At 41.8% G+C, this 27449-nt stretch overlaps 1 protein-coding gene across 2 annotated transcripts; it reads left to right on the top strand.

Annotated features, from left to right (window-relative positions):
* The first annotated feature begins 23 nt into the window (after positions 1–23).
* On the top strand, positions 24–26517 carry XPNPEP3 (X-prolyl aminopeptidase 3). 2 transcript variants are annotated; one of them, XM_081928331.1, is made up of 10 exons: positions 24–247; positions 3071–3187; positions 7563–7961; positions 8924–9126; positions 11529–11591; positions 12967–13080; positions 16950–17035; positions 17789–17972; positions 21026–21146; positions 23477–26517. In XM_081928331.1, the coding sequence occupies exons 1-10, from the start codon at positions 187–189 to the stop codon at positions 23641–23643; spliced, it is 1515 nt and encodes a 504-aa protein (XP_081784457.1). In that variant the 5' UTR covers positions 24–186; the 3' UTR covers positions 23644–26517. The 2 variants fall into 2 exon arrangements, with proteins under 2 accessions (XP_081784457.1, XP_081784458.1); XM_081928332.1 differs by lacking the exon at positions 24–247 and adding an exon at positions 6848–6913.
* The last annotated feature ends 932 nt before the right edge of the window (positions 26518–27449 follow it).

The following is a 27449-nucleotide window of genomic DNA, read 5'->3' as shown; positions in this document are numbered from 1 at the left end:
CGTAATGACGCCATCAAACTTCGACTCAAAGCGGAGAAGGTCCTCTCAACGTGCCTGTGGTCTATTTGAGCTTAGTTTAGGCTGGCATGCTAGGGAGTGGGGACTTGGGAAAGAGAGGAAGAGGGACGCCGGTTTCCCCTCAGAGATCGCCCTGTAGTGGTGGGTGCTGTCCTTGCAGGTTCAGCCATGGTGTTGTTCCTAGCACAGAGACTTATGCAGCCTGTAAGGGGCATGTGCAGCTTTTCAGGTCAGAGACTTTCTTTCCTTCTAAAGATGAGCTTCCTTCGTTCTGGGGAGGGTGGAAGTTCCTTACGCTAGGCACTCGGTTCCACTGTGTGTGCACTTTAGTTTCCACTATGGACAACGGAAACCAGTTTATGTAACTGGCTTATTAATCCAGTTAAAATATATTTCTATGATGAGACACAAAATCTTCAGAAGGTCATATTAGGTTAATCGGAAGAATTCATATAAAGACAAAAGACAAAGGTTCTCGGATGTTTAGGGTCGCTAAAACTTCATCAACTTCTGAATTCAGAACTGAGGTCATAAAAAAGAGCATAGTTTTCAGACAATGCAATTCATTAAAATCTCAAGATAGGAGAGTTATATACTCATTTAAGTCTCATTGTTCTCAGTTGGAGAAATTATGTGTTTTAACTCTTCCACACAGAGATTAGTGGACTTGTGTTTTCAAGCATGGCTGAATTTTAGTTTTATGTCTTTTGTGTAGTTTGTGAAACTGCCTGGTATAGTTTCTCTTATACTTGCATTTGTTCAAACCTCTTTATTTTGGCCCTTCCATTTGTACATTTCTGATAATTTTGTGCAATTCTATAAAAGCAAATAAAAAATCCATTGTTTCAAAGTCTTTTGTTTATCTTACTAATTTTGAATTGTTGAATTGGAAAAAAAAAAATAAGGTTAAGCTTCCTTGTCAACCTTTGAAACAATCTGTTACACGGTACAGATTAAAAGGACATACATTAATGGTTTTTAACTGAGAAAGTGAATGCTCAAGATAATCTAGTTCTTTTATATTTTTTATACTATACTGTATATCACCTTCCAAAATGTGTAAAAAATGAAGATTTATATGATAGGAAAACCTGTATGATCACACTGAGTTTTCTTTAAAAGGAAAATTAAATTTATTTTTAAAAACTTGTTATGCTTGAATTGCTAGTTTATGGTGTAAAATAGAGAATCCAAACTCTCTGGGTAGCTGGATTCTATGCAGTACAAGGTACACTTAACTTTATTGACATCAGCAGGCTTAGGCATGCCCAACTCTGCATAAGATCAGGCTGCAATCCTCTGCAAACACTTATGTGAGCATTAAGTTCCATTGAATTCAGTGGGACTTCTGAGAATGCAATGACTGGATTGGGTCTTAAGTTTGTAGACCTGAGCACCCTTTCTAGGAAGAAAGTTCTACGGAGCTCAGTAGTATTTGCACCTGGGGATGCTGCTGCAAAATGCAAGCGGTGAGGGAGGTTGTAGTCATCTGCATGTTTACTAATGGTTTACTAATGGTAGACCCTTTAAATTCTGTTGGATTTATTTCTACATGAAAATGTGGGCAGCCTATTCATACAGTACTTATATTGGAATATGTCCTACTGAGTTTCTGAGTAAACATGCAAAGTATAAAGCTGAAAAGTTGCATTCCTGAGCAGATTTATGAGGGGTAATAATTGGGTAATTCCTTCTAGTAGACAGTCATCACTCTAGTTTCCATTAACTTCAGTGAGTATGTAGTCCAATCTCATGCATATTTACTCGGAAACACCTGTTGTGTGCAACTGGGCTTGCTCTTAAGGAAGTGTGTATAGGAGACCCTGAACCTACGCAGGGACTGGGTTCTACAGCTGCAGCCCTTTGCAGAGTTTGGCATCCCCAACCCAACTTAATTCAATGGTTTTTATTCACAGGATTTCAACCTCAGCTACTACTGGTTTTCTCTAGATTGTATTCATGGTCTGTAGTGATGTCTATTTGCAATTTTTATGTACCCACCTAGTTGCCCACTCTTGTGAATGTTAGCAGTTTATTCAAACGTAGTATTTTGGCACTTGAATGAAATACTTTGATACCCGCTCCCTCAAATAAGTCTGATTCTCAATATTTTCAGTATATTCCAAGTGCATATGAATAAAATCTATATTGATAAGAGTGCATTAATAATTGGGCAGATGGTAAAATGTTTTCGTGTCATGTAGTACTCCCTACTCAGTTTCAAGGAAGAGAAACATAAGCATTACAAGGTCTACCAGGGCAGAGGAGAGTTAGGACTGTGTCCTTACAAAACAAATACTGCTAAAAATACTGTGTTGCACAGGAAGAGATAAAAGGAATACCAGAATGTAACTTGCAATACAGTCACATTCTTACACACACACACACACACACACACACACACTCTAATCTCATTGTATGGTTTTGAAAGGATGGTTAGTAGTTAATAGAAGCATCACTGCAATATTTTAGTTATATTGTAGAACAGGTGTGGGGAACCTGTGCCCTCCCTAGAAGTCATTGGATTGCAGCTCCCAGCATCCTTGATCATGGATCATACAGACTTGGGCTAATGGTAGCTGGAGAGCACCAATGTTTGGATAATCACAGGTTTCCTACCCCTCTAGTAGAAGAGTATCAGTTAACCTTACCCTGGTAAAAGGAGGGTAAGCTCCATGGCTAAGGTATTTGCAGCCTTTGAGATGGAAATAAATACTGAGGACAGACAAACAAAAATCTTAAAAGTGATGTCCTTTCTGAAAGTTAAAGAGAATTTGTGCAATTCTGTTCTGTCACATTTGTAAGTAAATTGAAGATTTAAATCTTTTTGAATCTGCCATCCATAGCTACTTTTTGGAGTAAGTACATGTGAATTCAGTGGGGCTTACATCTGAGTAGACATATATAGGCTTGCACTGCAGGTTATTCCATGTGGATTTGCCTTAGAAGAAAGGTGAAAAGAACAGTTCTTAAGAATGGCAAGCGTGTGACTTGACTGTATTACACCTAGAAAGGTCTTTCAGCTTGACACAATGTAGCTGTTTTCTTTTAGACTGCAAGTTCTGTTTCTTTCGGAATTTGTCCATCCAGCCTGTTGAGCAAAGGAAGATTCCAAACCGGTACCTAGGTCAACCTAGCCCTTTCACACATCCACATCTTCTGAAACCAGGTAAGGATCATTTCAGTACAGTCCTAAGCATATTTACTCAGAGGTAAGAAACACTGTATTCAGTGGGACTTACTCCCTGCCATGTTTGCATAGGATAGCATCCACGGACACTAGTTTCTAAGCTGTGTCATTAGATTCTTTTTATTTTGCATGAAGAGGAGGAAAATTGTACATCCTTAGTGGAATTCACCTTCAGAAAGTATTTCCTAAAATTCCAAAGAGGTATCATCCATGTGTATGCATTTCTCAATCCGTTCAGACTCATTGCTTAAAATAATAGAGCATCCCAATATGAGATAAAACTTGAGATAAATACAGCAAAAGTTTTAAGTATAGAACAGTGAAATGGGAGAATGGAAAGTGTACAGTGGTGCCCCGCAAGACGAACGCCTCGCAAGACGGAAAACCCGCTAGACGAAAGGGTTTTCCGTTTTGGAGGCGCTTGGCAAAACGAATTTCCCTATGGGCTTCCTTCGCAAGACGAAGGCCCATAGGGAAATCTCCGGGACAACGGGGAAGCGCAGTGCGTCTTCCCCACTGTCCTCGGACCTCCTCCAAAGGCTGGCGATGGGGCGGAGAGCCCTTCTCCCCCCGCCAGGCTTCAGAAGGCTCCTCTGAAGGCTGGCGATGGGGCGGAGAGCCCTCCTCCCCCCGCCAGGCTTCGGAAGGCTCCTCCGAAGGCTGGCGATGGGGCAGAGAGCCCTCCTCCCCCCGCCAGGCTTCGGAAGGCTGCTCCGAAGGCTGGCGATGGGGCGGAGAGCCCTCCTCCCCCCGCCAGGCTTCGGAAGGCTCCTCCGAAGGCTGGCGGCGGGAGGAGGGTTTTCCTTCCCACCGCCAACATTCAGAATGCTGTTCTGAATGTTGGCGGTGGGGAGGAAAAACCCTCCTCCCACCGCAAGCCCCGGGAACAAAGGAGAAGCGCTGTGCGCCTTCCCTTCTGTTCCCGTACCTGTCCGAAGGCTGGCGGTGGGGCGGAGAGACCTCCTCCCGCCGTCAGCCTTCGGAAGGCTGTCCTGAAGACTTGCGGTGGGAGGAGGGTTTTCCTTCCCACCGCCAACATTCAGAATGCTGTTCTGAATGTTGGCGGTGGGGAGGAAAAACCCTCCTCCCACCACAAGCCCCGGGAACAGAGGAGAAGCGCTGTGCGCCTTCCCCTCTGTTCCCGTACCTGTGCTGAAGGCTTGCGGTGGGGAGAAAAGCCCTTTTCCGCACCGCTAGCCTGGCAAGCGGTCTCCATAGGAACGCATTAATTGATTTTTAATGCATTCCTATGGGAAACCGTGCTTCGCAAGACAAAAAACTCACAAGAAGAAAAAACTTGCGGAACGAATTAATTTCGTCTTGCGAGGCACCACTGTACATGTGTGAGCAAAGGCAATATGCAAACCAAGCAGGTATGGTAAACAAATATTTCCATGACAGCAGCAGCAGAAAAAAAATTCCACATACAGTGGTACCTCGGGTTACAGACGCTTCAGGTTACAGACACTGCTAACCCAGAAATAGTACCTCCAGTTAAGAACTTTGCTTCAGGATGAGAACAGAAATTGAGCAGCAGCAGGAAGCCCCATTAGCTAAAGTGCTACCTCAGGTTAACAACGGACCTCCGGAATGAATTAAGTTCTTAACCCAAGGTACCACTGTAGTTCTTATGATTGACAGAACTTACCTCCTTCCCTAAGAACTTTTCTGAACACCAGTTCCATATTTTCCTACCTGCAGAGTTGCAGCAGGTGGGCAGAATGTCAGGTCCTTCCTTATCATAGCACCAAAAATCTGGAATACCTTCCCATGGCAGTCTGGGCCCATATTTATGAGTCTTCAAGTGGACAGGGAAGACAGTTTTGTTTCCAATAGTCCTTTAGGTCATTTTACTGATGTGCTTCTGACAGAAGAGTGGAATAAAAAAGTTGGTAAATAATAAACCCTCTCTGCTTGATTGACATTTGTAAATTAGGCCTGGGACCGTCATTTAATTGTACAGTCATACCTTGGAAGTCGAACGGAATCCATTCTGGAAGTCCATTCAACTTCCAAACGTTCAAAAACCAAAGTGCGGCTTCGGAAGCTGTGGGAGCCCCAGCGGACGTTTGGCTTCCAAAAATCGTTCAAAAACCAGAACACTCACTTCCAGGTTTCGATCGTTGGGGAGCCGATTTATTCAGGAGCCAAGGCATTCGAGATCCAAGGTACGACTGTATAGCTAGCAGTCAGTGTTCCAGAAAAGGAATCATTCACCCACACTTGAAACTCATTGTTATTCAACCATGCTTTCTTCCAAAAGTGACAATCCTTTTCCTTTATCTCAAACACTTTTATTTTCCATTTGTATTCTATGATTTGCCTCTCTCTCCAAACATGTATCCTGTTGTCATGCATGTTTAAGTCCCACTGAGTTCAATCAAATTAGTATCGGAATGCACTGTGTGGTTATTTGTGTATTATTTTATACCCTGCCTTTCTACTAGTAAGTTAAAATTACATTACTATGGGCTGGTTCACATGTCATTTTAAGTATGGTTTAAAGGTGAACATATTCTTGCATGTGACTAAAATAACATCCAGTTTATTCTCTTCTCCACTCTTGCTGCTGCTGCTGCTACACTGCCAGAATCTAAGCTATACTTTGGCTTTGCATTGTGTCTGAACCCAGGCTCACGCTATATATGGAAAGAGACAAACCATAAATCTAGGTTCAGACATGATGTGAAGCCAAAGCACGGCTTAGCTCCAAGCAGCATGGCAGTGGCCACGGTGAGGAAGGAGCGAAGCGTCCACATTTATGGTCCCATATTTAGCACGTTGCAAGTATACTAAAGCTTAGTTGTGGTTTCAGGTGGTCTGCAAACTAGGACAAAATATTACTGGATTACTATAAAACTGAACCCTTGTTCTTCCATTCCAACATAAGAGAGGCCCTAATGGAACATATAGTCCAGCAATATGCTTCCCAGTGTCCAAATGTTTCTAGGAAGCCTCCAAACACAACATGAAGAAAACAACCCTTCCCTACTGTATTCCTACAGCAACTGGAATTCACTGGCATGTTGTCTCTGAGTGTACTTTTCAGTCTGCACTGTACTTTCTTCATTATGGGTTTGATCCAGTGGAGGCACCTGTTAGTGGAAGTGGGAGGCATAATTTTCACCAGTTCTACCTCTTGCCTGCACTACTTCCCATGCTATTCTGGGGGGGTCCTTCAGCAGAGGGCAGAGGCTGGAATGAGCAGAGGTTGCCTCCACCCACTTTCATTAGCAGGTGTTGGGAGAGACCTTTTTAGGAGTAGAATGCCACTCATGGGATCATTAGAGGCAACCCAGATTATTGTAAAGGAAAAAATTCTGAATGCAAGGTAGCCATATGAAACAGGCAGCATAAACATCTAGGCAAAGACCTTTGGCTTGAGAACCTCATATAACTGCTTGCAGCATTAGTCTCCTATCATTTTCACTGGGACTTCCTTCCATGTAAGCTTGCTTAGGGATTGTAGCCTAAGGGTGCAGTTCTCACATAAAACGTCCCACTTAACTTCATTAACATGTACGAGTGCAGGATTGTGGTCATAGATTATGCCAAGAGTGTACCTCATTTGCAATCAGCAGCTCTTGTTTCTTCAGTCCAGTTGTGTTAAAAAGACTCTGTACTTTGCATTCTTTGCAGATAAAATGTGGTTGACAGATTAAATCTGCAGTTCCGAGAAAGAGAATTTTTCCTTGGAGCTATTAGGTACATAGCTTATAATACTAAAAATAGTCCGATGATTGTTCACTGTTAGAAGCTTGATAAGTTTTGGAGAAATTTTCGCTGGGCAATCTAATATCTCTTCTGACTTCACCTTAAAGGTTGCACCCAGCACTACCATTGTCTGTGCAATATCCAGAAGCTGAAAAAATGTAGTATTTCAATTGGGTTAAAGTGTACCTATTTTCTTCCTCCATCATCACCTATTCTCCAATCTAAAAATTAATATCCTTACGTTAGTTTGTGGAATGCCTTGAGAATTAATGTTAATTTCAAATGGAGCTTTTTTTTCTTACACATGACTGTGAAATAAGCTGAGAATGTGTACACATTGGAGCAGGGCAGGGGTAGCCAACCTGTAGCCCTCCAGATGTTCCTGGACTGTAATTCCCATCACCCCAGCCGTTGGTTATTCTGGCTGATGCTGATGGGAGCTGGAGTCCAGCAAGTTTCCCATCTTGGAGTAGGGAAAAGAATAGTGATGAGGAGAAAAGGGGATGTGAGGTGGAAAGAAGAGAGGAGCAATGGCATGCTAGAGGAGGGAAATTTGCTGCTTAGCAGCATAGCGCAGAAAATTAACAGCATGAAGAGGTGTTTTTGAAACAAGAATAGCTATTTTGATTTCTGTTCACAGGAGAAGTAACACCGGGGTTGTCGCAAGTGGAGTATGCTCTCCGTAGGCACAAGCTGATGGCTCAGATACACAAAGAGGTGCCAGGGATGGACCACACAGTGATTCTGCTATCCAATCCTACCTACTACATGAGCAATGATATTCCGTACACCTTCCACCAGGACACTAACTTCCTGTATTTGTGCGGGTTCCAGGAGCCTGACAGCATCTTGGTGCTACAGACTGTGCCTGGCAAACCTTTGCCATCCCACAAAGCTCTGTTGTTTGTCCCACGGCGGGATCCAAGCAGGGAGCTATGGGATGGACCACGGTCTGGTACGGACGGGGCAGTGGCTCTCACGGGCGTGGATGAAGCATATACCATAGAAGAGTTTAGGCACCTGGTGGCTAAATTGAAAGGTAAGAAGAAGAAGAAGAAACATACAGGAGATGTGGATTGGTAGGAGTTTCGGCAGGGTGTACAAAAGCCTTTGGGCAGGTTGCTCACAGGTGGAGAGCATAGTGGAAACATGCAAAGGAATTTTGTGCTCCCAGCTACCTGGTTGTAATTCCCACCCACCCACCCCTTGAGAAAAGTTGCATAATTAACATTTTTGATTCTCCTGCGGCTGTTGGATGGCCTGTGGCTCAGGAATCTTTACTAATATAGTAGAAAAATCACAGAAGTCTTCAGTACTGTGGCAAACATTTGCATTTTCCCTTCAGGATCCCTTTATTTGAATAATGACTATTAGGGAAGAATAATGTGTCTTCTTGACAGGCTTGCTTCTTTCTGACATATATCATCCAAAGGCCTGGTTTTCCATAAGATTAGATGACATATTTACATTGAGGGAAGTGGATATCCTATTTACACAGACAATTTTCAGCTGTGAAATATCTATAATTGTATCCTGCATTTTAGATCCTACATTGAGCCGGGGGGGGGGGTGGAGTGATGACCTCCAAGGTACCTTCCAACTCTATTATTTTCTCAGTTTATAATTAGCTGGAAGCCTTATACCCAGCATTGCTCGGGAATTTTAAGTATTAAAATCAGTGCAGGTTTGAAAAGTCTGCTACCTTAATTCAAAATTGTATTCAAACAGAGATGAAAACCTTCTGTTTGATCTCAGTAATCGCCATGTAAAGCATGGTTAAGATAACTTAAGTGATGTCCTCAGATGCATGGAGAACAGGCAAACTTTCCAAAATATATAGTCGTACAATTTTGTTTCTAAGTGGATGGTGCATTGGAATAGAAAGAATAGTTTCAGCAATAGTTCTTGCTAATTCCTTTCAGGCAGATTTTCAAAGTACTGATTTCCCCCAAGATAGATATGGCTAATTAAACTAATGTGTGTTTATATTCTGTTTCACAGATGAATCTAGTATGGTTTGGTATGATTTTGCTAAACCTGTGCATCCACAACTCCATTCTGATTACTTGCTACACCTGGCAGAAGTCAAAGCTAGAAGCAAGAATCGTATCCGAGCAATCAGGCACTTAGTGCAAAACCTACGACTGGTTAAATCTGCTGCAGAGATTGAGAGAATGAAGATTGCTGGCAAGGTGACATCACAGGTATGGGACAAGGCAGTTGTGCCTAACAGGATGTTAACAGAAAAGTGCAGAAACACTTTTCAAAGGAGAGATGGGATGTGGACAAACTTGGGTTGCTTCTGGTTGGATGGTTCTGGGGACTGTTCTTTTGTAAGTGGGTAATCCCAAGGAAAATACATTCTTCGATTTTATGGGAAGGCGTTTGTATACTAAGCTTTCCAATACGGCAAGACCTTTATTGGCTAACACAACTATTAATTTCATACAAAGTAATTCAACAAAACACCAATCAGGTGGGAACCAAATGTACTTGATCTTCTTCGTTATTACTGTACTTAGTTTCACAATCTGAGCCAATTCTATCTTGGGTTATGTATCTAGTGACATCCTGTGGTTGGCCTTAGAATGCAGGGTTTTGGAATAAACTTTGAGGGGCATTTTAAAGAAGCAGAACTGGCCTTTGCAAATCCATAATAATCCATTATGGAAATGATTTCTGATGATGTGGGATAAGATCAACCTCAAATTAAATTTGAAAACATGCTCTTTGACTATAGATTTTTATAATGATGTATTTAATGATAGTAATTCCTGGTTCGCCTTTTCCAAATAGGAATATTGCTAAGAATAAAAAAGAGCCTTTCGGGATCAGACCAAAAGCCCATCTATTCTAGCACCCTGTTCTCACAGTTGCCAGTCAGGTGCCTATAGGAAGCATTCAAACAGGACATCAGTGCAATAGTCCTCCCACTTTTGTTTACCTAGCAACTAGTATTCAGAGGCATGGCACCTCAAACACTGCAGGTGGTACACAGCCAGCACATATATCAGCAATTGGTCGTGTTATTCTTCATGAATTCTTTTAACCCCTTTTAAAGCTATCCAAATTGATGTTCATAATTATGTATTGTAGTGGTGGATTCCATTTCTCTGTCCAGAATCTTCCAACATTCAGATTTCTTCTGTAGAACAGTGTTTACCAGCCTATGGGCTGGGACCCACAAGTAGGTACCAAAGCCTGTGAAAGTGGATCAGGGGCTTTATAAGTAAATCCAACACTATTATTGCTCTTAATCTTACAACTTTTGTTTTGTTGGCATATACTGTGTTGCTGTGTTGACGCTTGTTACAATAAATATTCATGTTGCTTTAGATAAGCTTTGCAACTTTATTTACTCATTAAGGACATTATTTTATTGCATTGTAAAAGAAAACAATGGTTTGATGTCAAGTGACTGAGGATACAGGCTAATTCGGGCATCACATTAAGCCATGATTACGGAAGATTGATGAAGGTCAAGCATGAATTTTCAAGTAAAGAATCACTACTTTAGATTAGATAGCAGATCAGTATCAGAAAACATGGCTTGTGCTAACTGTGGCTTGGTTTGAATTGAATTGAGTAGTTATGACTCTGCTTCCAGAGGCTGCTGTACCATAAAGCCAGAAGTGACTGGTCTGGACAGATTGCCTTGAGATCTGTATGGGAGCATGCAATGTGTTTTTCTCCCATGTTTGGCTACCTTGTTTAACTGGGTGTTAGATGTGGGAGACATACCTGACTAAGAGATCCCAAGCATTTGGAATCTTGCCACCATATTTCCCTCCTCAACCAGGATTAGAATGTATTTACAGCAGTCCTGGCAGATATACATCCAGACCCAGGTGGGCTTTATACCATGGAGGCAAGCTAACAACTGTGTGAGAAACTGAAAGATGCTGTACATAATTGACCCTGCTTTGTTTCAGACTTCCATGAACAAACCTCTGTCAGCTTTTGAGGGTAATGACAGAAACAGGGGTATGGTTTTGAAAATTTATACAATCCTAATACAGTGGTGCCTCGGGTTACATACGCTTCAGGTTACAGTCTCTGCTAACCCAGAAATAGTGCTTCAGGTTAAGAACTTTGCTTCAGGATGAGAACAGAAATCATGCTGCAGCGGCAGCAGGAGGCCCCATTAGCTAAAGTGGTGCTTCAGGTTAAGAACAGTTTCAGGTTAAGAACGGACCTCCAGAACGAATTAAGTACTTAACCCGAGGTACCACTGTACAAATATCTCCCTCTTTTGTGGTGCAAAAGCTAGCATGGGAAATGGGTGTGGGGTTTGGGGTCAGGTCATTGTCATAAAATGTGGCATGTGAAACCTCTTACCCTCAGTCACTGCTGATATTTATGACAACTTTCTTAAGCTCATACATTGGTGGTTTTATGTACCGGTTCAAGTGGCCATATTCAGAGTAGTGGTAATGCTCTGTGTTGGCTGTGAAATGCTGTGAAAGAGGCAGTTATTGGCACCTCTGGTGGACCTGCCCAGCAGTAAAAGCCTTCTGGGAATAGCTGTAGAGATGAATGTCATCACAGGCCATAGATTGGTTTTGGGTCCTAAGTTATGCTTATTCTATATTTGACTTTTTGACAGGCGTTTGTGGAGACAATGTTTGCAAGCAAAGCTCCAGTGGATGAAGCATTTCTGTATGCTAAGGTATGTGCTTTGTAGTATCCGAGAAAGCATCATAATTCTTCATGCAGTTGGGATGGATTGATTGATTGAATTTATATACTGCCCTTCATAAGACCTCAGGGTGGTTCACAAGATAAAAATACAGGATAAAAGCACAGATAAATAGAACAAAAACGAAACAGTAACATCCCCCCTCTTAGTATTGCATTGACCTCTTAGGCAGCAGTCCTATGCACACATACTTCATAGGGGACACGGCTGGCGCTGTGGTCTAAACCACTGGGCCTCTTGGGCTTGCCAATCAGAAGGTTGGTGGTTCGAATCTGTGCGACGGGTGAGCTCCTGTTACTCTATCCCAGCTTCTGCCAACCTAGCAGTTCGAAAGCATGCCAGTATGAGTAGATAAATAGTTACCACTGCAGCGGGAAGGTAAGCGGCATTTCTGTGCACTCTGGTTTCCATCTTGCTGTTCTGTAGTGCCAAAAGCAGTTTAGTCATTCTTGGCCACATGACCCGGAAAGCTGCCTGCGGACAAACGTATGCTCCCTCAGCCTGAAGCAAGATGAGCGCCGCACCCCTTTGACTGGACCTAACCGCCCAGGGGTCCTTTACCTTTACCTTATCTTACCTTATACTTCAGAATAAATCCTATTGGCCTCACTAGGACTTGCTTCTGAGTAGACATGTGGAGGATTGCACTGTTAGTTTTCCTTCTAAGACAACAATGGGAGCTTAATATAGGCCTTTGCTCTGCCACAACTCATTATGCATCTTTCCCTAAACTTACTTCCTATCAAAAGGATAACAGACATGGGAGTGAGGCTTCAGAGAAGTTTAGGAAAAAGCTGGCAAACCTGAAGAGGTGTTTACAATTTTGCATGTTAGTCAAACAACAAATATTTTTATTTCATATGCACTCTCATATGAGGGTTTTATACCTTCGTATCCAAGAATGTGTAATTCTTTCACACAAGCATAATGACTTGAATATTTCTATATTGTGCATTGTACAGACCTACAAGTCTTTCTTCCCTGCATAAGAAATGAATTGGCTAGCATATGGATTGAGCCTGCCACAGAGAATGTGCTTAATGGAATTAGAAATGCCTCCTGGTTTTCCACATTTCTTTCAAACAGTTCATCCAATGAGCCCAAATCAGAAGCATCCAGGAGATAAATACAACAAATGGGAGAATTGTCTGAGGCAAAGGGAGTTGTGTAAATCTGTAATTGATTTAGCCACTTAAAAACTACCAGTGAATCCAAGCCCAACATTGTATCCTCTACACCTCATTGGTTTGTTGTCCATGCACAAGCAGAGAAGGGCTCGGATGCGTACTGTGCAATCCTGAGCCAGAATTAATGGCTTTTCTTATTTCCGACTTAATTATTCCAGTTCGAATTTGAGTGCCGGGCTCGTGGTGCTGATATTTTGGCTTATCCTCCTGTGGTTGCAGGTGGCAACAGATCCAACACCTTGCATTATGTGAAAAACAACCAGCTCATCAAGGTAACCAAATGGATTCTGACAATTCTTACTGCAACCTACCGATAACTTCATCTCTCTGGAGCCTTGCTAAACTATTTGGAGAAGTTTTATTCTGACCCATGTTTGCTGTTTTGTGCACCCCTCCGAGTTGTGACCTCTGCTTCCTGGGTGTGTGTCCAGGCCATCTCTTACCATAGTTAGCTTAACGTGGAGGAGAGGGTGTGGCCAGGAGTATGCCTCAGCAAAGCCTGAGCTATGGAGTGACTCTGCAGTGTTTTTTCCTTGTTATGTTTGCATATCTGACTTGAATCAGAGAAGCTGTAACATTTATCTTGGGTGTTGTCCTCACAGAGTTCACATGGACTGGTTCCAAAACTGCTGTTGTTTGGCAAATCTTCCCATTAAGATCTCCGGTTTGACAACTGAACCTTCACTGTTCAATGATAGTAATTGCCTTCAGAGGGTGTCTGCACATAAAGCGTTCTGTGTGTGTGTGTCTTAGTAAACGAGGCTTGCATTCTGCAAGCAAAGAAAGGAGTGATGAAATCTCGGATGAAATCTCGGAAGTTGCCAAAACCAGATTTATTTGGCCCAATACATTTTGAAATGTACAGAATGTCAGAAGCACTCCAAACATACCACTGTGTGCTCAGTGAGCAAATAGTGTTTTGGTCAGATAAGCCTTGTTTCATAAGCAATATTTCATTCCCTGTCTTTTTTTCTGTTAATTGTGATTTCTCTCCAGTTATTTTGCATTCAGCAAGCATCAGTTTTACCTGCCTGCTTACTGGAAGCACCCCTTTCCCAAATGCAAAGAGAGACAGTGGAACTCCTGGTGCCCAACATTCCACCCCATGTGCAGATTGGCTTATTCTGTGTTGGCATATCTGGTCTCTTTTATGCTTTAAACTTCATGTCTCGTGTTTTAACCATAAGAGGCAATCATGCCAGGTTTTCACACTTTTCAAAAATAGCTATGTGCTGAATTTTGATATGGTGGCTGAGTGATTTATTTATGTTGAAGAGTGATTTACAAACAGTTCCATGTATGACAGGAGTGGGGCACCTGTGGCCCAACAGATGTTGCAGGGCTACATACAACTCCCATCAGCCGGTCCAGTCCATCAGGGGTGATGGCAGCTGTAATGTAGCATCTTCTCGAGAGCCGAAGGTTCCCCATCCCTGCTATATGACCACATGTATACTAAACTTAACCTTTCTTGCTAGTGTGGGAGCAGATTGATTTTGGAGGTACAATTTGAGTCCCCCATTCTGAATGAGAGCTATACAAACATCACCCTTTCAGATTATTCTAGTAATCAGCATAAAGTCATACCTCGGGTTGACGTAGCCTCAGGTTAAACATTTTCAGGTTGCGCTCTGCGGCGACCCGCAAGTAACGGAGCGTGTTACTTCCGGGTTTCGCTGCTCGCGCATGCGCAGATGCTCAAAATGACGTGGCGAATCGCGACCCGCGCAGGATGTGAACGGGGCTCTGGAACAGATGCCGTTCACATCTAGAGGTACCACTGTACCGTGGAAGTGTCCTGCAAATCCAATGTGTCTATACTGTGCTAGAGTCTAGCTACAGCCTAACCATCCAGATGTTGTAGGACTGCAACTCTCATCATCCACGACCATTGACCTTGCTAGGTGAGGCTGATGGGAGTTGTAGCCCAAAACGCTTGCAGGGCACCAGGTTAAGGGAAGGCTGTTACATTATTTCCTACTGTGTACCAGTGTCGTCGGTTGATTTGTGAAGGGTAGAAGAAAGATGCTGGAGGCAACAAAAATGTGTTTGAAGGCAAAGAGAGTCCTCCAGGGAGCAGAGCCAATTTCCAAGTCAGTGTAGAAAATATCTATCTTAGTGAATATTTTCAAACAGTCATCTTCTGTATCACCCCTTCTTCAACTCTGGTAATTGATTCAGATATCATGAGCTTGGAGGGTCCCATGTTTGCTGTAAGTTATTGTGGCTCGTATTGCATGAATCAACCCGACTGAATGGTCTGGCTGATGCCATTAACCATCAGGGTTGCTGGTGTAGAAATAATCACAATGTCTGGCCCATATTACTTGTATATATTAACCACCACGATGGCAAAGCCTCAAACTCAAGTAGTTTTGCAGCAGCGCCTGTCCTTGAGGGGCGTGTGATCATTGACCCATTGAAGAGAGCAGTGAAGAAAGAGCAGGACTAAGACATCTTAAAAAGAGGGCTACACAGTCTTGTTCCTGAATGGTTTATTGAGATACACATTACTAAAGTAAAACAGGGACTCCCTCTCGAAAAAGCCAAGCAAAGAACTTCTGGGACATTCTCATACATCTAGATCAAATATGATGCTCCTTGTGGGGGGAATAATAAGGGACTATATTTCTGTACACAAAAACTGAACAGATGTAATGCATGTTCTCGTATCTGGATGGTCCCTGCAGAATTCCCCTAACACTGTTTCCCCCTTCTTAGTTTGAATGCAGTGTCACAGAGTCCAGGTCTTGATTATTCAGTCATTTAAGAAAAGTCTATTTCTTCAGAAGTAGATGTTCTTTTCCTTCCTTTCCTTCCTTACACAGAGACTGGTGAATGGGGCCACATGATGCCTGCCAGTTTCCAAAATTATGATGCTTTTTAACAGGTGACTAATAATTGCTGGGGGAAAGGGAGGCTTTTGACTAAGGAAGGGATTTCACTGTTCTGATTACTTGGAGGGAGATTGGGGGGATATAGGAATGATAATGAACAGCTGAAGCGCACAAGCACAGGGAGGCCCTCTTGTCGCAGGGCAGCAGGTGGACTCTTTCTAGAGTAGCATATTACTGGTGAGACTCAGTTCTTAAAACAAGGTCTTTTATCTCCACCGTTCCCTTCTGGAACTTAAGAACGCTGATCACAGCTGCCCTGAAATGGATTTCGAGGTTTATCAGAACAACAGAATCTTTTGTACGCTTTCCATCCAGTTGAGCTGAACTGTCACAGAGATCACAATAAGGTTTTAATATGCTTCCAGCATGTTATAAAATAATAATATATCAATCCTATTAAAATAAGTGAATGGTGTTTATTTTTAAAGACAGTGAGTGTGATGATTACGTCTGTCCCATTCAAGTCTCTGCAGGCAGGCCTTACACTGCAAGCCGTCTGTGATTTTAATAAGAACCCATCAAAATAGGGTGACCATTTACGTACATTTAGAGGGACTTACATAAGGTAGAGAACATGAAGTCGGCATCTATAACAAAGATTTTAGTTACTTCAGCTAAATCATGGGCAATGCAAAACATTTCAAACATATTCATTTACCTTTAGGACACAGATGGGGAACCTGTGGCCCTCCGTGTATGGTTCAACTGCCACTCCCATAATCTCCAGATAGCATGGCCAATGCTCAAAGATTATGGACATTGTAGTCCAACCACATCTGGAAGGTCACAGGTCTGCATTCCTGCATTACCTGCAGTTGGCTTCATGGGTCATTGGAACAATCTGTAATTGTGCATAAACAGCTTTTCCTCTTTTGTATAGCTAAGAATAGCCCATCTGTCTAATCTATTGGCTGGTAGAGTTCTGTGCAACTCAGAATTTTTCTTTAAAGCACTGCTCTAGGAGAAGCTGATCTGATTAGAAGATGCTTATTTTGTATCTCATACTGTCTTGAGCAAACATGGCACCAACTTTTAAAAATTGCTTTGGCCTAACCTAGGCAGACAGGATGTTCAGGAAAGGGCAGGACTACAGCTGGAAAACAGCTTCCAACACCCTGGTCTTCTGTCTGATGAAAAAGTAGTAGTAGTTTATCCCACCCAGTATTATGCATGAATTCAAGTTCAAAAAGTTCTCTCTTATTTTCTGCCTCTGATTGCATGAATTGCTTTTTCTTCTGCCCCAGGATGGAGAAATGGTTTTACTGGACGGGGGATGTGAATACTCTGGTTATGTAAGCGACATCACCCGCACTTGGCCCATCAATGGCAGGTAGGTTCTGTTCCCAGCAGGAGAATACCGCACTGTTTTTGAGGTCATGAGAGAGCTGCAGCTTGCAGTCTCCTGAGCATGCCTGCATCTTACCTGTTGGGGAGTTTTGGAAGGGTGTTGGGGAAATGAACCCAGGTACAATTTCAATAAACCTGTGATAGCTTTGCTCTGCTGAGTTTCCTCAAAAGTGTCTCTTCTTCACCACTGTCCTTTCTCTAGTTCGTTGTGCTTCAGGGGCTTTTCTCCCCTGCATATACTTGCATGTTCTTTCTCAGTACACAACGATCAGCCTGCTTCACAAACTTCAGCATGAGGGTAATGGCTTATGGTTGTGGTGATGCAGAACTACCCTACTCATTCAGATATTTCGCATGGTTCTGTTCCACTTCAGAATGCAGCTGGGGCTTCTGTTTGAATTGTTAGTTTGTATTCATATTTTGTGCATACTTTGTATGTTCTATCTGGAAAACACAGTAAAAGTTACTTTAAAAAAAGACATATATGGGGCACTCATTCCCCTTCCTGTGTGGAAAGCCAGCATTTTAAGCCTTGTCTTCTCCTCAACATACCAGATTTTGATGCGTAGAGCGTATTTGATAAGAGGCGAGTATTCGAACGTGCACTTCTCCACCTGCATTCTGATGTGGAACGGTTTCGGTGGGGTCACATCACATCTTTATTTTGTAGCCTGGACAGGCTTTCCTTCCTGTTCAAACCCTGCTTGAAGTGATTGCATTTGTCTCTCATTCTCAGGTTCTCCAGTCCCCAAGCAGAATTGTACCAGGCTGTACTGGAAGTCCAGAAGTCCTGCCTGAGGCTGTGTTCTCCAGGCGTGAGCCTAGAGAACATTTACAGTCTCATGCTGACCCTCACTGGACAGAAGCTGAAAGATTTGGGGATCCTACAGAAAAGCACCACCGAGAACCACCTCTTCAAGGTACTGTGAGTAGATAACGATGCAAGGAAGCAATCTACTGCCTTTTTCATAAAAAAAAGTAAACAGGCACTTCAAAACTGGCCATTGCAATTTTGAAGTGCCAACTTCCTGCCAATGTGGGTGTTTCTGCGATTTCTGGTATTGTTGCAGGTCCAGAAAGGATGTGTCTTGTAAAACCAAGGGTTGGTAGCAGTACCTTTCTCGTGCAGCAGATGGCAGAACATTCAGCTAAGTCAGGCATGCAATAGTTTAATTCCTGACAAGTGTCAGTTGAGTAGGGTGGGACTGTTCTAACTTGTCTGTGATATCATTAAACAGAACTGCCACAGGGGGCAGGCGAGGAGAGGGAAATGCTGCATTTTGTGGTGGTGGTGGTGGTGAGAGTTACGGGAGGTATGCTCACAGAGCGATTTTGTTCTCATAAAAAGTAGGAATCCGACTATTCTGGAAGTGTCTTATTAACGAGTCACATTGATTCTGTTTCCCTGGGTAATGCTGCACACAACAGGTGTGTTTTTCTTGCTTTGTTCTTTGATGGACAGACAGAAGCACAAATAGTATTTCAGCACAGGTTATTTCCCTCTTTTGATTGCCACTCCCTGGAATTATTTGAGGGAGATCAGATGTTCACCTCTATAGGAAGCTTTTAAAAAAAGTAAAATTCAATTCCCTTTCTATGATACGTCGAAAGATGTAGCAGATTAGAGAGACCCTGTTGAAAGTGCAAGCCAATCCTGTGACTTGGATCAGGCCGAATATATCCTTTTATAAATGCACACAGAGGATGAGCCATAAGTCAGCTGCATTCACATACTCCCTGGTTCAATCCCTGACATTGCCAGGTAGAAAAGAACCTGGAGAGTCGCTGCAGCTCACTGACAACAATACTGAGCTAGCATTGCTTTCAGTTTATGAAGGTGAGGCTGAGAATTTGATGTACAATGGTACCTCAGGTTAAGTACTTAATTCGTTCCGCAGGTCCGTACTTAACCTGAAACTGTTCTTAACCTGAAGCACCACTTTAGTTAATGGGGCCTCCTGCTGCCGCCGTGCCGCTGGAGCCCGATTTCTGTTCTTATCCTGAAGCAAAGTTCTTAACCTGAAGCACTATTTCTGGGTTAGCGGAGTCTGTAACCTGAAGCGTATGTAACCTGAAGCGTATGTAACCCGAGGTACCACTGTATTAAGAACTTCTTGATATTTCTTTTTTGTGGCAGCCAAACGCATTGTAGCTAGATATTGGAGGTACATTAAATTCCTTTGACAAATGGTAAAAACAGATTAGACCTTAGCCTTGATGGAGAAGTTAACAGAAAAATGTAAAGCGCTTAGAACTCAAACCACTAGTGAAGACCTTTATTCCACGTGACATTCTTTTTTATTTACTGTGCAAAACAATTATTGTCAGCCACCTGAGAAAACATTGATTATTGTGGAGGAAGGTTTTGGGTTGGGGGAGGAATTACAGTATTTTTTTAAAAAAAAATTATATTTCACTTGATTGTAACAAAATCTCTTAAGTGGTGTAAAAGAGATATTAAAACTAAATAAAAACAAGTAATGAAATGCAAATGAAAAAGAGATTAAAATGCATCAACATCTACATGTCTGGATTGGCTTGGCCAAACAAAAATGTTCTAAGCTGGTGGCAAATAGAGTACAGTGGTACCTTGGGTTACAGACACATCAGATTACAGATGCTTCAGGTTACAGACTCCGCTAACCCAGAAATAGTATCTCGGGTTAAGAACTTTGCTTCGGGATGAGAACAGAAATTGTGCTCCGGCGGCGCGGAGTGGTGCTTCAGGTTAAGAACAGTTTCAGGTTAAGTACGGACCTCCAGAACGAATTAAGTACTTATCCTGAGGTACCACTGTACAGTGAAAGTGCTTGCATGATATCAGTGTGCAGAGAGTTCCAAAGTATACGTGCTACAGTTTGGTTGGAAATCAGACATAGCAACTTTGTGGCAATACTTCTGAATTTGTCCTAGTTTTCTTCTGTTTATATGAAAAAGCAATTAAAATGTACAAAAAAAATAAACCAAAAAAAAATGCAGAATGCGCTCCCCACATGCAACAAAAACAAACCCTGGGGACATCCTGCTAGAGAAAGGCACTTGTCTGCTCAAGATGGACAGCAGTCGCTTTGTGTCCTCCTATTCCCCTTCACTGAGAGAAGGCAAGTACAGTGGTACCTCGGGTTACATACGCTTCAGGTTACAGACTCCGCTAACCCAGAAATAGTGCTTCAGGTTAAGAACTTTGCTTCAGGATGAGAACAGAAATTGTGCTCCGGCGGCGCGGCAGCAGCAGGAGACCCCATTAGCTAAAGTGGTGCTTCAGGTTAAGAACAGTTTCAGGTTAAGTACGGACCTCCAGAACGAATTAAGTACTTAACCTGAGGTACCACTGTACTAGGAGCAATTCCAACCACTGCCTATGTTGGCTAGTGGAAGAAGGTGAAGATCCTGATTCTACACATTGCCCAGTTAAAAAGAGCATTTTGTGAATTAGCTGTTGGAAAATCTGAATTATTGTGGTGAGACAGACAAGTGATCCTTTTAGCTGCAGTACTCCTGCCTTCCAGTGGTAGTCAGGGAGATGTTTCAGGGAGCTTCATGAGCACAGTTTAAGTGCACCTAAGAGGTCAGAGAAAAACTGTATCTCAAAATGGAGGTTGCAATTTTGGCTATTGAAGCTGATTCCTACCGATAGGTCTGCAATTTAATGCAAAACATTTGAAGGTCACTGAGCTAGTTGTAGTCACAACAATAAGTTCCTTATATTGTTTGTGTTAGAAGCTTCCTTTTTATCTTCAACCAGCTGCCTGTGAATCTGAACATTAGGACCAAAACATTTTTTGTTTTGTGTGAGAGGCTCAGGAACAAGAAGACAAATGAGAGGAATCAAATGATGCTAGTTGTACAGAAGCCAGAACTATGAATTAGTTGCATACTTCCCTTTCAATGTATGTTTCCACTCTCAGCGCTGAAGGAATGTGTGCGTCCCTTCACATTTTGCTTCCTTTAGGAATATGTCCTTGTCTTGTAGGCTGTTCGGAAATACTGCCCTCATCATGTAGGACATTATCTGGGAATGGATGTTCACGACACCCCTGATGTATCTCGATCGATCCCCCTCCAGCCAGGCATGGTGATCACCATTGAGCCAGGTAAAAATACACCTTCTCAACAATGCTGGAATAAAGTTTGCAGGACTGTGTGTGCATGTATAGACACTTGTGTATACAAATGCCTACAACTATAAACATACATGTATGTGCATGTATACCATGGGTTCACAGAATTGCCATTCGGTTGGCATATATGGTATTTTCTCCTAACTTGCCATCCTGAGAATCCTAGTTCTCACATTTCTAAATTTCTTACATTTCTAGCTTTTACAGCAATGATGAAAAGCTAGGAGACGTGTAGGCAGCATCTGGTAAAACCTAGGACAATAACCTGAGGGCTGAGCAAGACTTGAGCTTCTAGGGGCGCTGACACTATACTAAACACAACAACTTACATTTTTCCAAAATGCTCTGAGCACATAAAATAGGGTATTATTTCAGTAGAACCTGCAATACTGTAGGTTGGGCCAGGTTGAGCCAGAGATTCCACAAGCTTTATTCTACTGTGGATGTATCGATGGTTCACCGTCTTAGCTGTGTCTTCTACAAGAAGAAAACACTAGATGCACTTAATGAGGAAACCCCCAGAAAAACCTCCGCATTGGTATGGGTCAGAATCATGGTTGTATATTTAGGATCACTGTGCAAGTTCAGAGTTGCTGCTGACATTTCATATTCACCTGCATGGTAGTGCAACATGTTGCTGGTTTTCCCCCCAGGAAGAACAATACAAAGCTGCTTTTAGTTTGAGATCATCTTCCATCAGCAAAAGAGGTTCAGTTGGTGGGAATGGGGGACCGAGCCTTTTCTGTGGCAGGTCCCATTATAAAATTACCTTCCTTAGGGAAGTTAGACTGGCTCATCCGTGATGACTGTTAGGCAAGCAGTGGAGACTTTTAATAGTTTTTAATTGGAGGCTGTGGATTTTAATTCTACCCTTTTTGGTTTTCAACGCTCTGCTTTAATTCTATTACTGTTTCGTTTTCTCAATTTGGTTTTGTAAACTGCCTTGGCAGCCCTCATTAATAAAAATACCTGCATTAGAAACAAAGATTACTGACCTAGCTGAATAGCCACAGCATGCTACACTGGTGTGACACTGTTTGAGCAGTGGCAGATCTCACCTTGCCCAAAGTGTGGGTCAGGATAGGGCTCACAGGAGCATCTCAAGGCCTATCAATCTTCTCAAGGCAAGCAGCTACTCAAGCCAATGGAGAACTGATTTCAATGTGATGCCTCATTAAAAGGCAAACATATGAATTGGGGCTAAGAATGGAGAGGTTCTTCTTACTGCATAAACTCTCCATCAGGGGTTCCCAAACTGTGGTCCATGAGTCTGCTTCATTCAAATGGTCTGTGACATGTCTTTAAAATTCAATAAGAAATCATACAGCACCTTGCATAGTGCATTGCAATTGCTACAACAAACAAAAACACATTAAGTGATCAGCCAAGACAATGGCAATTTACAAGTGGTCTGTGAGGGGGGAAAAGTTTGGGGACCACTGCTCTACATCTTTTCCTCTGTGATTTAAACAAGTTGCACATACATTTCAGTGGATTTGGTGGTTAAGTGCTCTTCTTCTTCTGACAGCCTTTTGCATATTTGAAAACTATCAGCAAATCTTTTCTTTTTACACAATACGACTGGTCCACACTGTATAGCAGGCATCTGCAGAGACATGAATAACTAACCAATAGACTATGTCACCCACCTCCATCTTGTACCAACGAATGCAATATGCAGAGTTGTGTGTCCTTGTATTGTACCACTACTGGACAAAGCTATTTCTCACAATCTTCTTGCTTGTTTAGAGTCTTTTCTCTAGTGTGAGCCCACATAGCCTTCCTCAGTCCTGGCATATATTTGTATCAGGGTTGAAGATGAGTGCAATTGAATTTTTTATTAATACCGGAGAGGACTGGACAGTTGATTCCTTAATCTAAGAAAATGAAGCCTTTACAGTCATACCTTGGAAGTCAAACGGAATCCGTTCTGGAAGTCCGTTCGACTTCCAAACGTTCGGAAACCAAGGCGCGGCTTCCAATTGGTTTCTGATTGCGCAGGCATGCCGGAAACAATAGCGGAAGCCACGCCGGACGTTCAGCTTCCAAAAAACCATTTGGAAACCCGAACACTCACTTCCAGTTTTCGATTGTCCGGGAGCCGGAACGTTTGACTCCCGAGGTATTTGGGAGCTGAGGTACGACTGTATTCGTGTATCCTGCCTTCTAAATTCTGTTAGTTTTTTTGAAATATTAAGTGGTTTATAAATGTTTTAAAATAAATCATTAGTGACATGCTGCATATTTGTGACATAGTTTTTAACCCAGGCCCTTTAGTTTTGGATTGCCACATTTATTTCCAGGCATCTACATCCCCGAGGATGATGTGAGTGCCCCTGAAAGATTTCGTGGCATTGGTATACGCATAGAAGATGATGTTGTAGTGACAGAGAACACACCATTAATCCTATCTGCAGACTGCCCAAAGGAGATCTATGACATTGAGCAGGTTTGTGACTGCCGCCCTTGAATGTCCTTCACTGCCTTTGACACCTTGCTCAGGTACAGATCAAGAAATATGCTCTCCCAAACATTATGTAGTCCTTTATAGACTTTATAGTGTATTTATAGGATTTTTAGAGTGGTGCCGCTGGAAAAATGTTACCTGCAGGGAAATGTGTGTAAATATTCTTGGACAGCATGAACAAAGTATTTAAGTGGGGGAAATGTAGTTCCATGACAAGTCGTCAACTTTGATGCAAATGTTAAAGCAAATCAGGCACAGAAGCTGGATTTCTATCCCACCATCTGGACTATTTATTGCCCCTGTGCAAATCTTGTTTGTCACTTACAGTGATATATTGAATTGTGGCATGGTTGTTTCTTAGTTTCTCAGATTGGGTTGTGGGGGCAGAGCTGGATTTCGGCTTCTGATGAGATTGCCCTTTGTTTTAATTTCACAAGCAGGAAAAGAGTGTTCTTTCCTTTTTCTCCCTTGCAAAAAGTGGTCTTTTGAAGGCAGCAGCGCAGATGCTCCAGCTGATGAATAAAAAACCGAGAGACAAAACCTGAACATTTAAGTAACACTTCTTTCTTTGAAGGCAAAAGAAGAGCTTTAGCTTTAGGAAATGGTGTCAAAGTCATTCTGTGAATAACAACTCACAACCCAATCCTATGAAAATGAGGTGTGCCTAAGAGCATTGATATAGTGAGCTTAAGCAAACCTAACTTTTAAATCAGTCAGTACAAGGCATAGAAATGACAGTTTTAGGTGTATAAGCTAATTTGGTGGGCTTGCATGTAGTTTCACTGAGGAAGCTTGCCATGGGTTACTTTTTTCTGTACGTTTTCTGCCTCTTTTTCCTTGGTTCTTTGAAGAGTCACTGGCAAGGACATTCTGGAACTGTTTGTATTTAGGGGTAGATAACCAAGTACATAATATATGCATTTTACATTCAGTATCTTAGAACCTAACTTTCCTTCCCTGAAAAGGGCAGAATTCATTCATGTTCACAGAATGAGATTTTCTGACTCCTTCTATTTACAGCCCACTGGATCCTCCAAAAATCTTCTCTTGAGGGTTGTGGGACTATTGGGAATGGTGTGGGTCATGATGCAGAGAGCTGCATTGGGAGTGGGGGATTTGCAGAAATCTCACCACCACCTTTAGTATATAAGCCATGTGTAAGTTTCCTTGGCCAAATGCAGAGAGATGGTGACCAGGCAATGATAAATTCTCCACTTCCATATTTTTTCCCTGAGAAATGCAGCAATTTAAATGTGACTGCATCATTCTGAACTAATGCAAGGTATCAGTATTCTGCATTTGGGTACTCATACCAAAATGTAAGGCAGGATGCGATCCTTAGATAAATGTGATTTTTTTTTAAAGTTGTCTTGCCTGGACAAGATCAAAAAATGAAAACTAATGTGAATGAGATTAAAGCAAAGTTTAGTTTTTGTTAGATCAAGAGAAATCTTTTACATTTGAATGTAAAGGAGAAAATGTTACAGAACTATCCAGCAACCAGACTTTGTCTGTGTAGCACTTTTTGGATCTCTGAATGAGATATTTTATATTTGTAAAGAGTATTATTATAATATATATATTTATATATAATGTACAGAATATTTTGTTCTGATATGAACCAAAAAAAAAATCTGAATCAGTAAAAGGTGTCGTTTAAAAACATTGCTTTAAAACTCTGATTATGTGATTGCCAGTCAGAAGGCATTTTGCCCATCAGTGCTCATCTTCTTGTGATAGCACTACTGAAATTGGGACTTTCTAGTTTTCTACCAATAGCAGAAGGTATATCCTTCTTTTTTAAATATTCTAAACTTAAATGAGTATGTACAGCTATGTATTATTTTTTGAAAAGGACAACAGCATCTAAATTTAAGCATTAGGTTTTGTAAAAGGACTTAGGATGTACAATTTTTAGCTGCTCCTCTGTGAGGCTGCAGGACAGAAGACACATGCAAGAAGGCACACTTCAGGAATCTTATATGCTTCTGTTCCAGCCTGATGCTAGGCTGATCCATCCTTAGGTAAAGGCAGCTCATGTTCCTTTTGCCATGATGACTTGTTCAACACCTGCCTGCCGACATGTTTACATTTCACTGGTTGCTGTCCACCTGTGGTGGGTGTGGGGCTGGTAGCAGTGAGGAAAAAAGTGAGCTTTATCCTCCTTTGAGAACTAGTGGTATAAAGAACTTGTAAAGAAGGTCGCTTGGTTGTTTCTCTTTTGGGCCCTTAGGGCATTAACCAGCTGGAAGATGAAGTTGGAAGTGTGTGTCTACACTACAGAACATCAGCAGTTAGGTGTGGGGGGATATCTTGGTGATAAGGCATTAAGAGGCCCTTTATAAAAAGGATAAATTGGCTGGGCAAAATGTGAGGATATTGCCTAGTAGGGATAAAATAATTTCTACAGAGAAAAAAAGATATATCTGGGATCTACATTTTTCCTCTTAGTTCTCTTTGCTCAAAATATTGTATTACTCCTCTTTTGTTAGCAAGGCCTTATACACAAGTTACTTTATCTATTGATACACTGACTAGAAAGCTAGACTAAACAGTTTAATTGTATTTGCTGCAGTTTTTACAGAACTGTGGTCAAAAGCTTGGAGTGGTGTTTTCTGTTTGTTGAAGGAAGTATTTAGCAAACTTTAGCCCTCTTATTGGACATTTCATTTACCAGTCTCTATTTCTACTATTCTCATTGTTTTAAAAGCTGTAAGACAGAATACAGATAAAAAGTACTTACCTTCTATTTTGTATGTAATGTTTGTAGAATGAAACTCATGTAACTTAAATACTGTTACTTTTTGTCAAATACTAGCTGAAGTCCTTAGAGTTTAAAAGATATGTGCTACCAAATAAAAAAATGTTGTAATATCATATTGACTTTGTCAGTTTCTTCCAAAATGTGACGCAGCAGCACTCAGGTCTCTAGTTATTAATTCATTTACATGCAATTAGTCTTAAGCTACACTTGTGCATTATACTGTAATATTTTAGTTAAGGTGGCCAAATAGAAATGGACAGAGCTCCTGAAACATTTATAGCTGAATGGAAAGAGGGCATTTTAGCAGGTGTAGCTTAGAATCATGAGGTATCTGTAATATTTATTTGGCCTTGTGAACCTTGTTCCTCCACTGGTTCCCTCCCATACCTGGAGTATTAGCCTTATCTTCTATGATCACACTGATACTTTGGCAATCTAGAACTTTATGCAAATTAACTATAATCTGGAAAGAGTTTTATTTATTTATTTATTTTAAATCTCCAATTTCCAAATCCCTGAGTATTGTAGGAATTTATTTATTTTAACTATTCCACATTTTAGGCCAGGGCCCCACCAAATGGTTAATATGACCAATTTAAAAACATTCTTGGCTGTTGCAGAAACATTGCATTCTTCTTCCTGTTGTATAAAACTAGATCTACTAAAGTTAGATTTTACAATAATCTTGGCAGGTGTGTTGTGTACCCTAAAACTATGTACATTTTAGACATGTTTTTGATACCTGGAAAACAGCATCTTAAGTGTAAACATATGGCAAAGGAGAGTTCAAAAGCAACTGTAAGAAGGGTTTGTTAGTACAGTCGTACCTTGGAAATTGAACAGAATCCGTTCCAGAAGTCCGTTCGACTTCCAAAACGTTCGGAAAGCAAGGCGTGGCTTCTGATTGGCTGCAAGAAGCTCCTGCAACCAATCGGAAACCGTGCCGGATGTTCGGGTTCCAAAGAACGTTCGCAAACTTCTGGGTCTGTGGTGTTCGGGAGCCAAAACATTTGATTCACAAGGCATTCGGGATCCAAGCTATAAC

The sequence above is a fragment of the Podarcis melisellensis genome (assembly GCF_964234715.1).
Source record: "Podarcis melisellensis genome assembly, chromosome: 10".
NCBI lineage: Eukaryota > Metazoa > Chordata > Lepidosauria > Squamata > Lacertidae > Podarcis > Podarcis melisellensis.
Note: the sequence above shows the minus strand (reverse complement) of the source record. Positions and strands in the feature narration are given on the sequence as shown.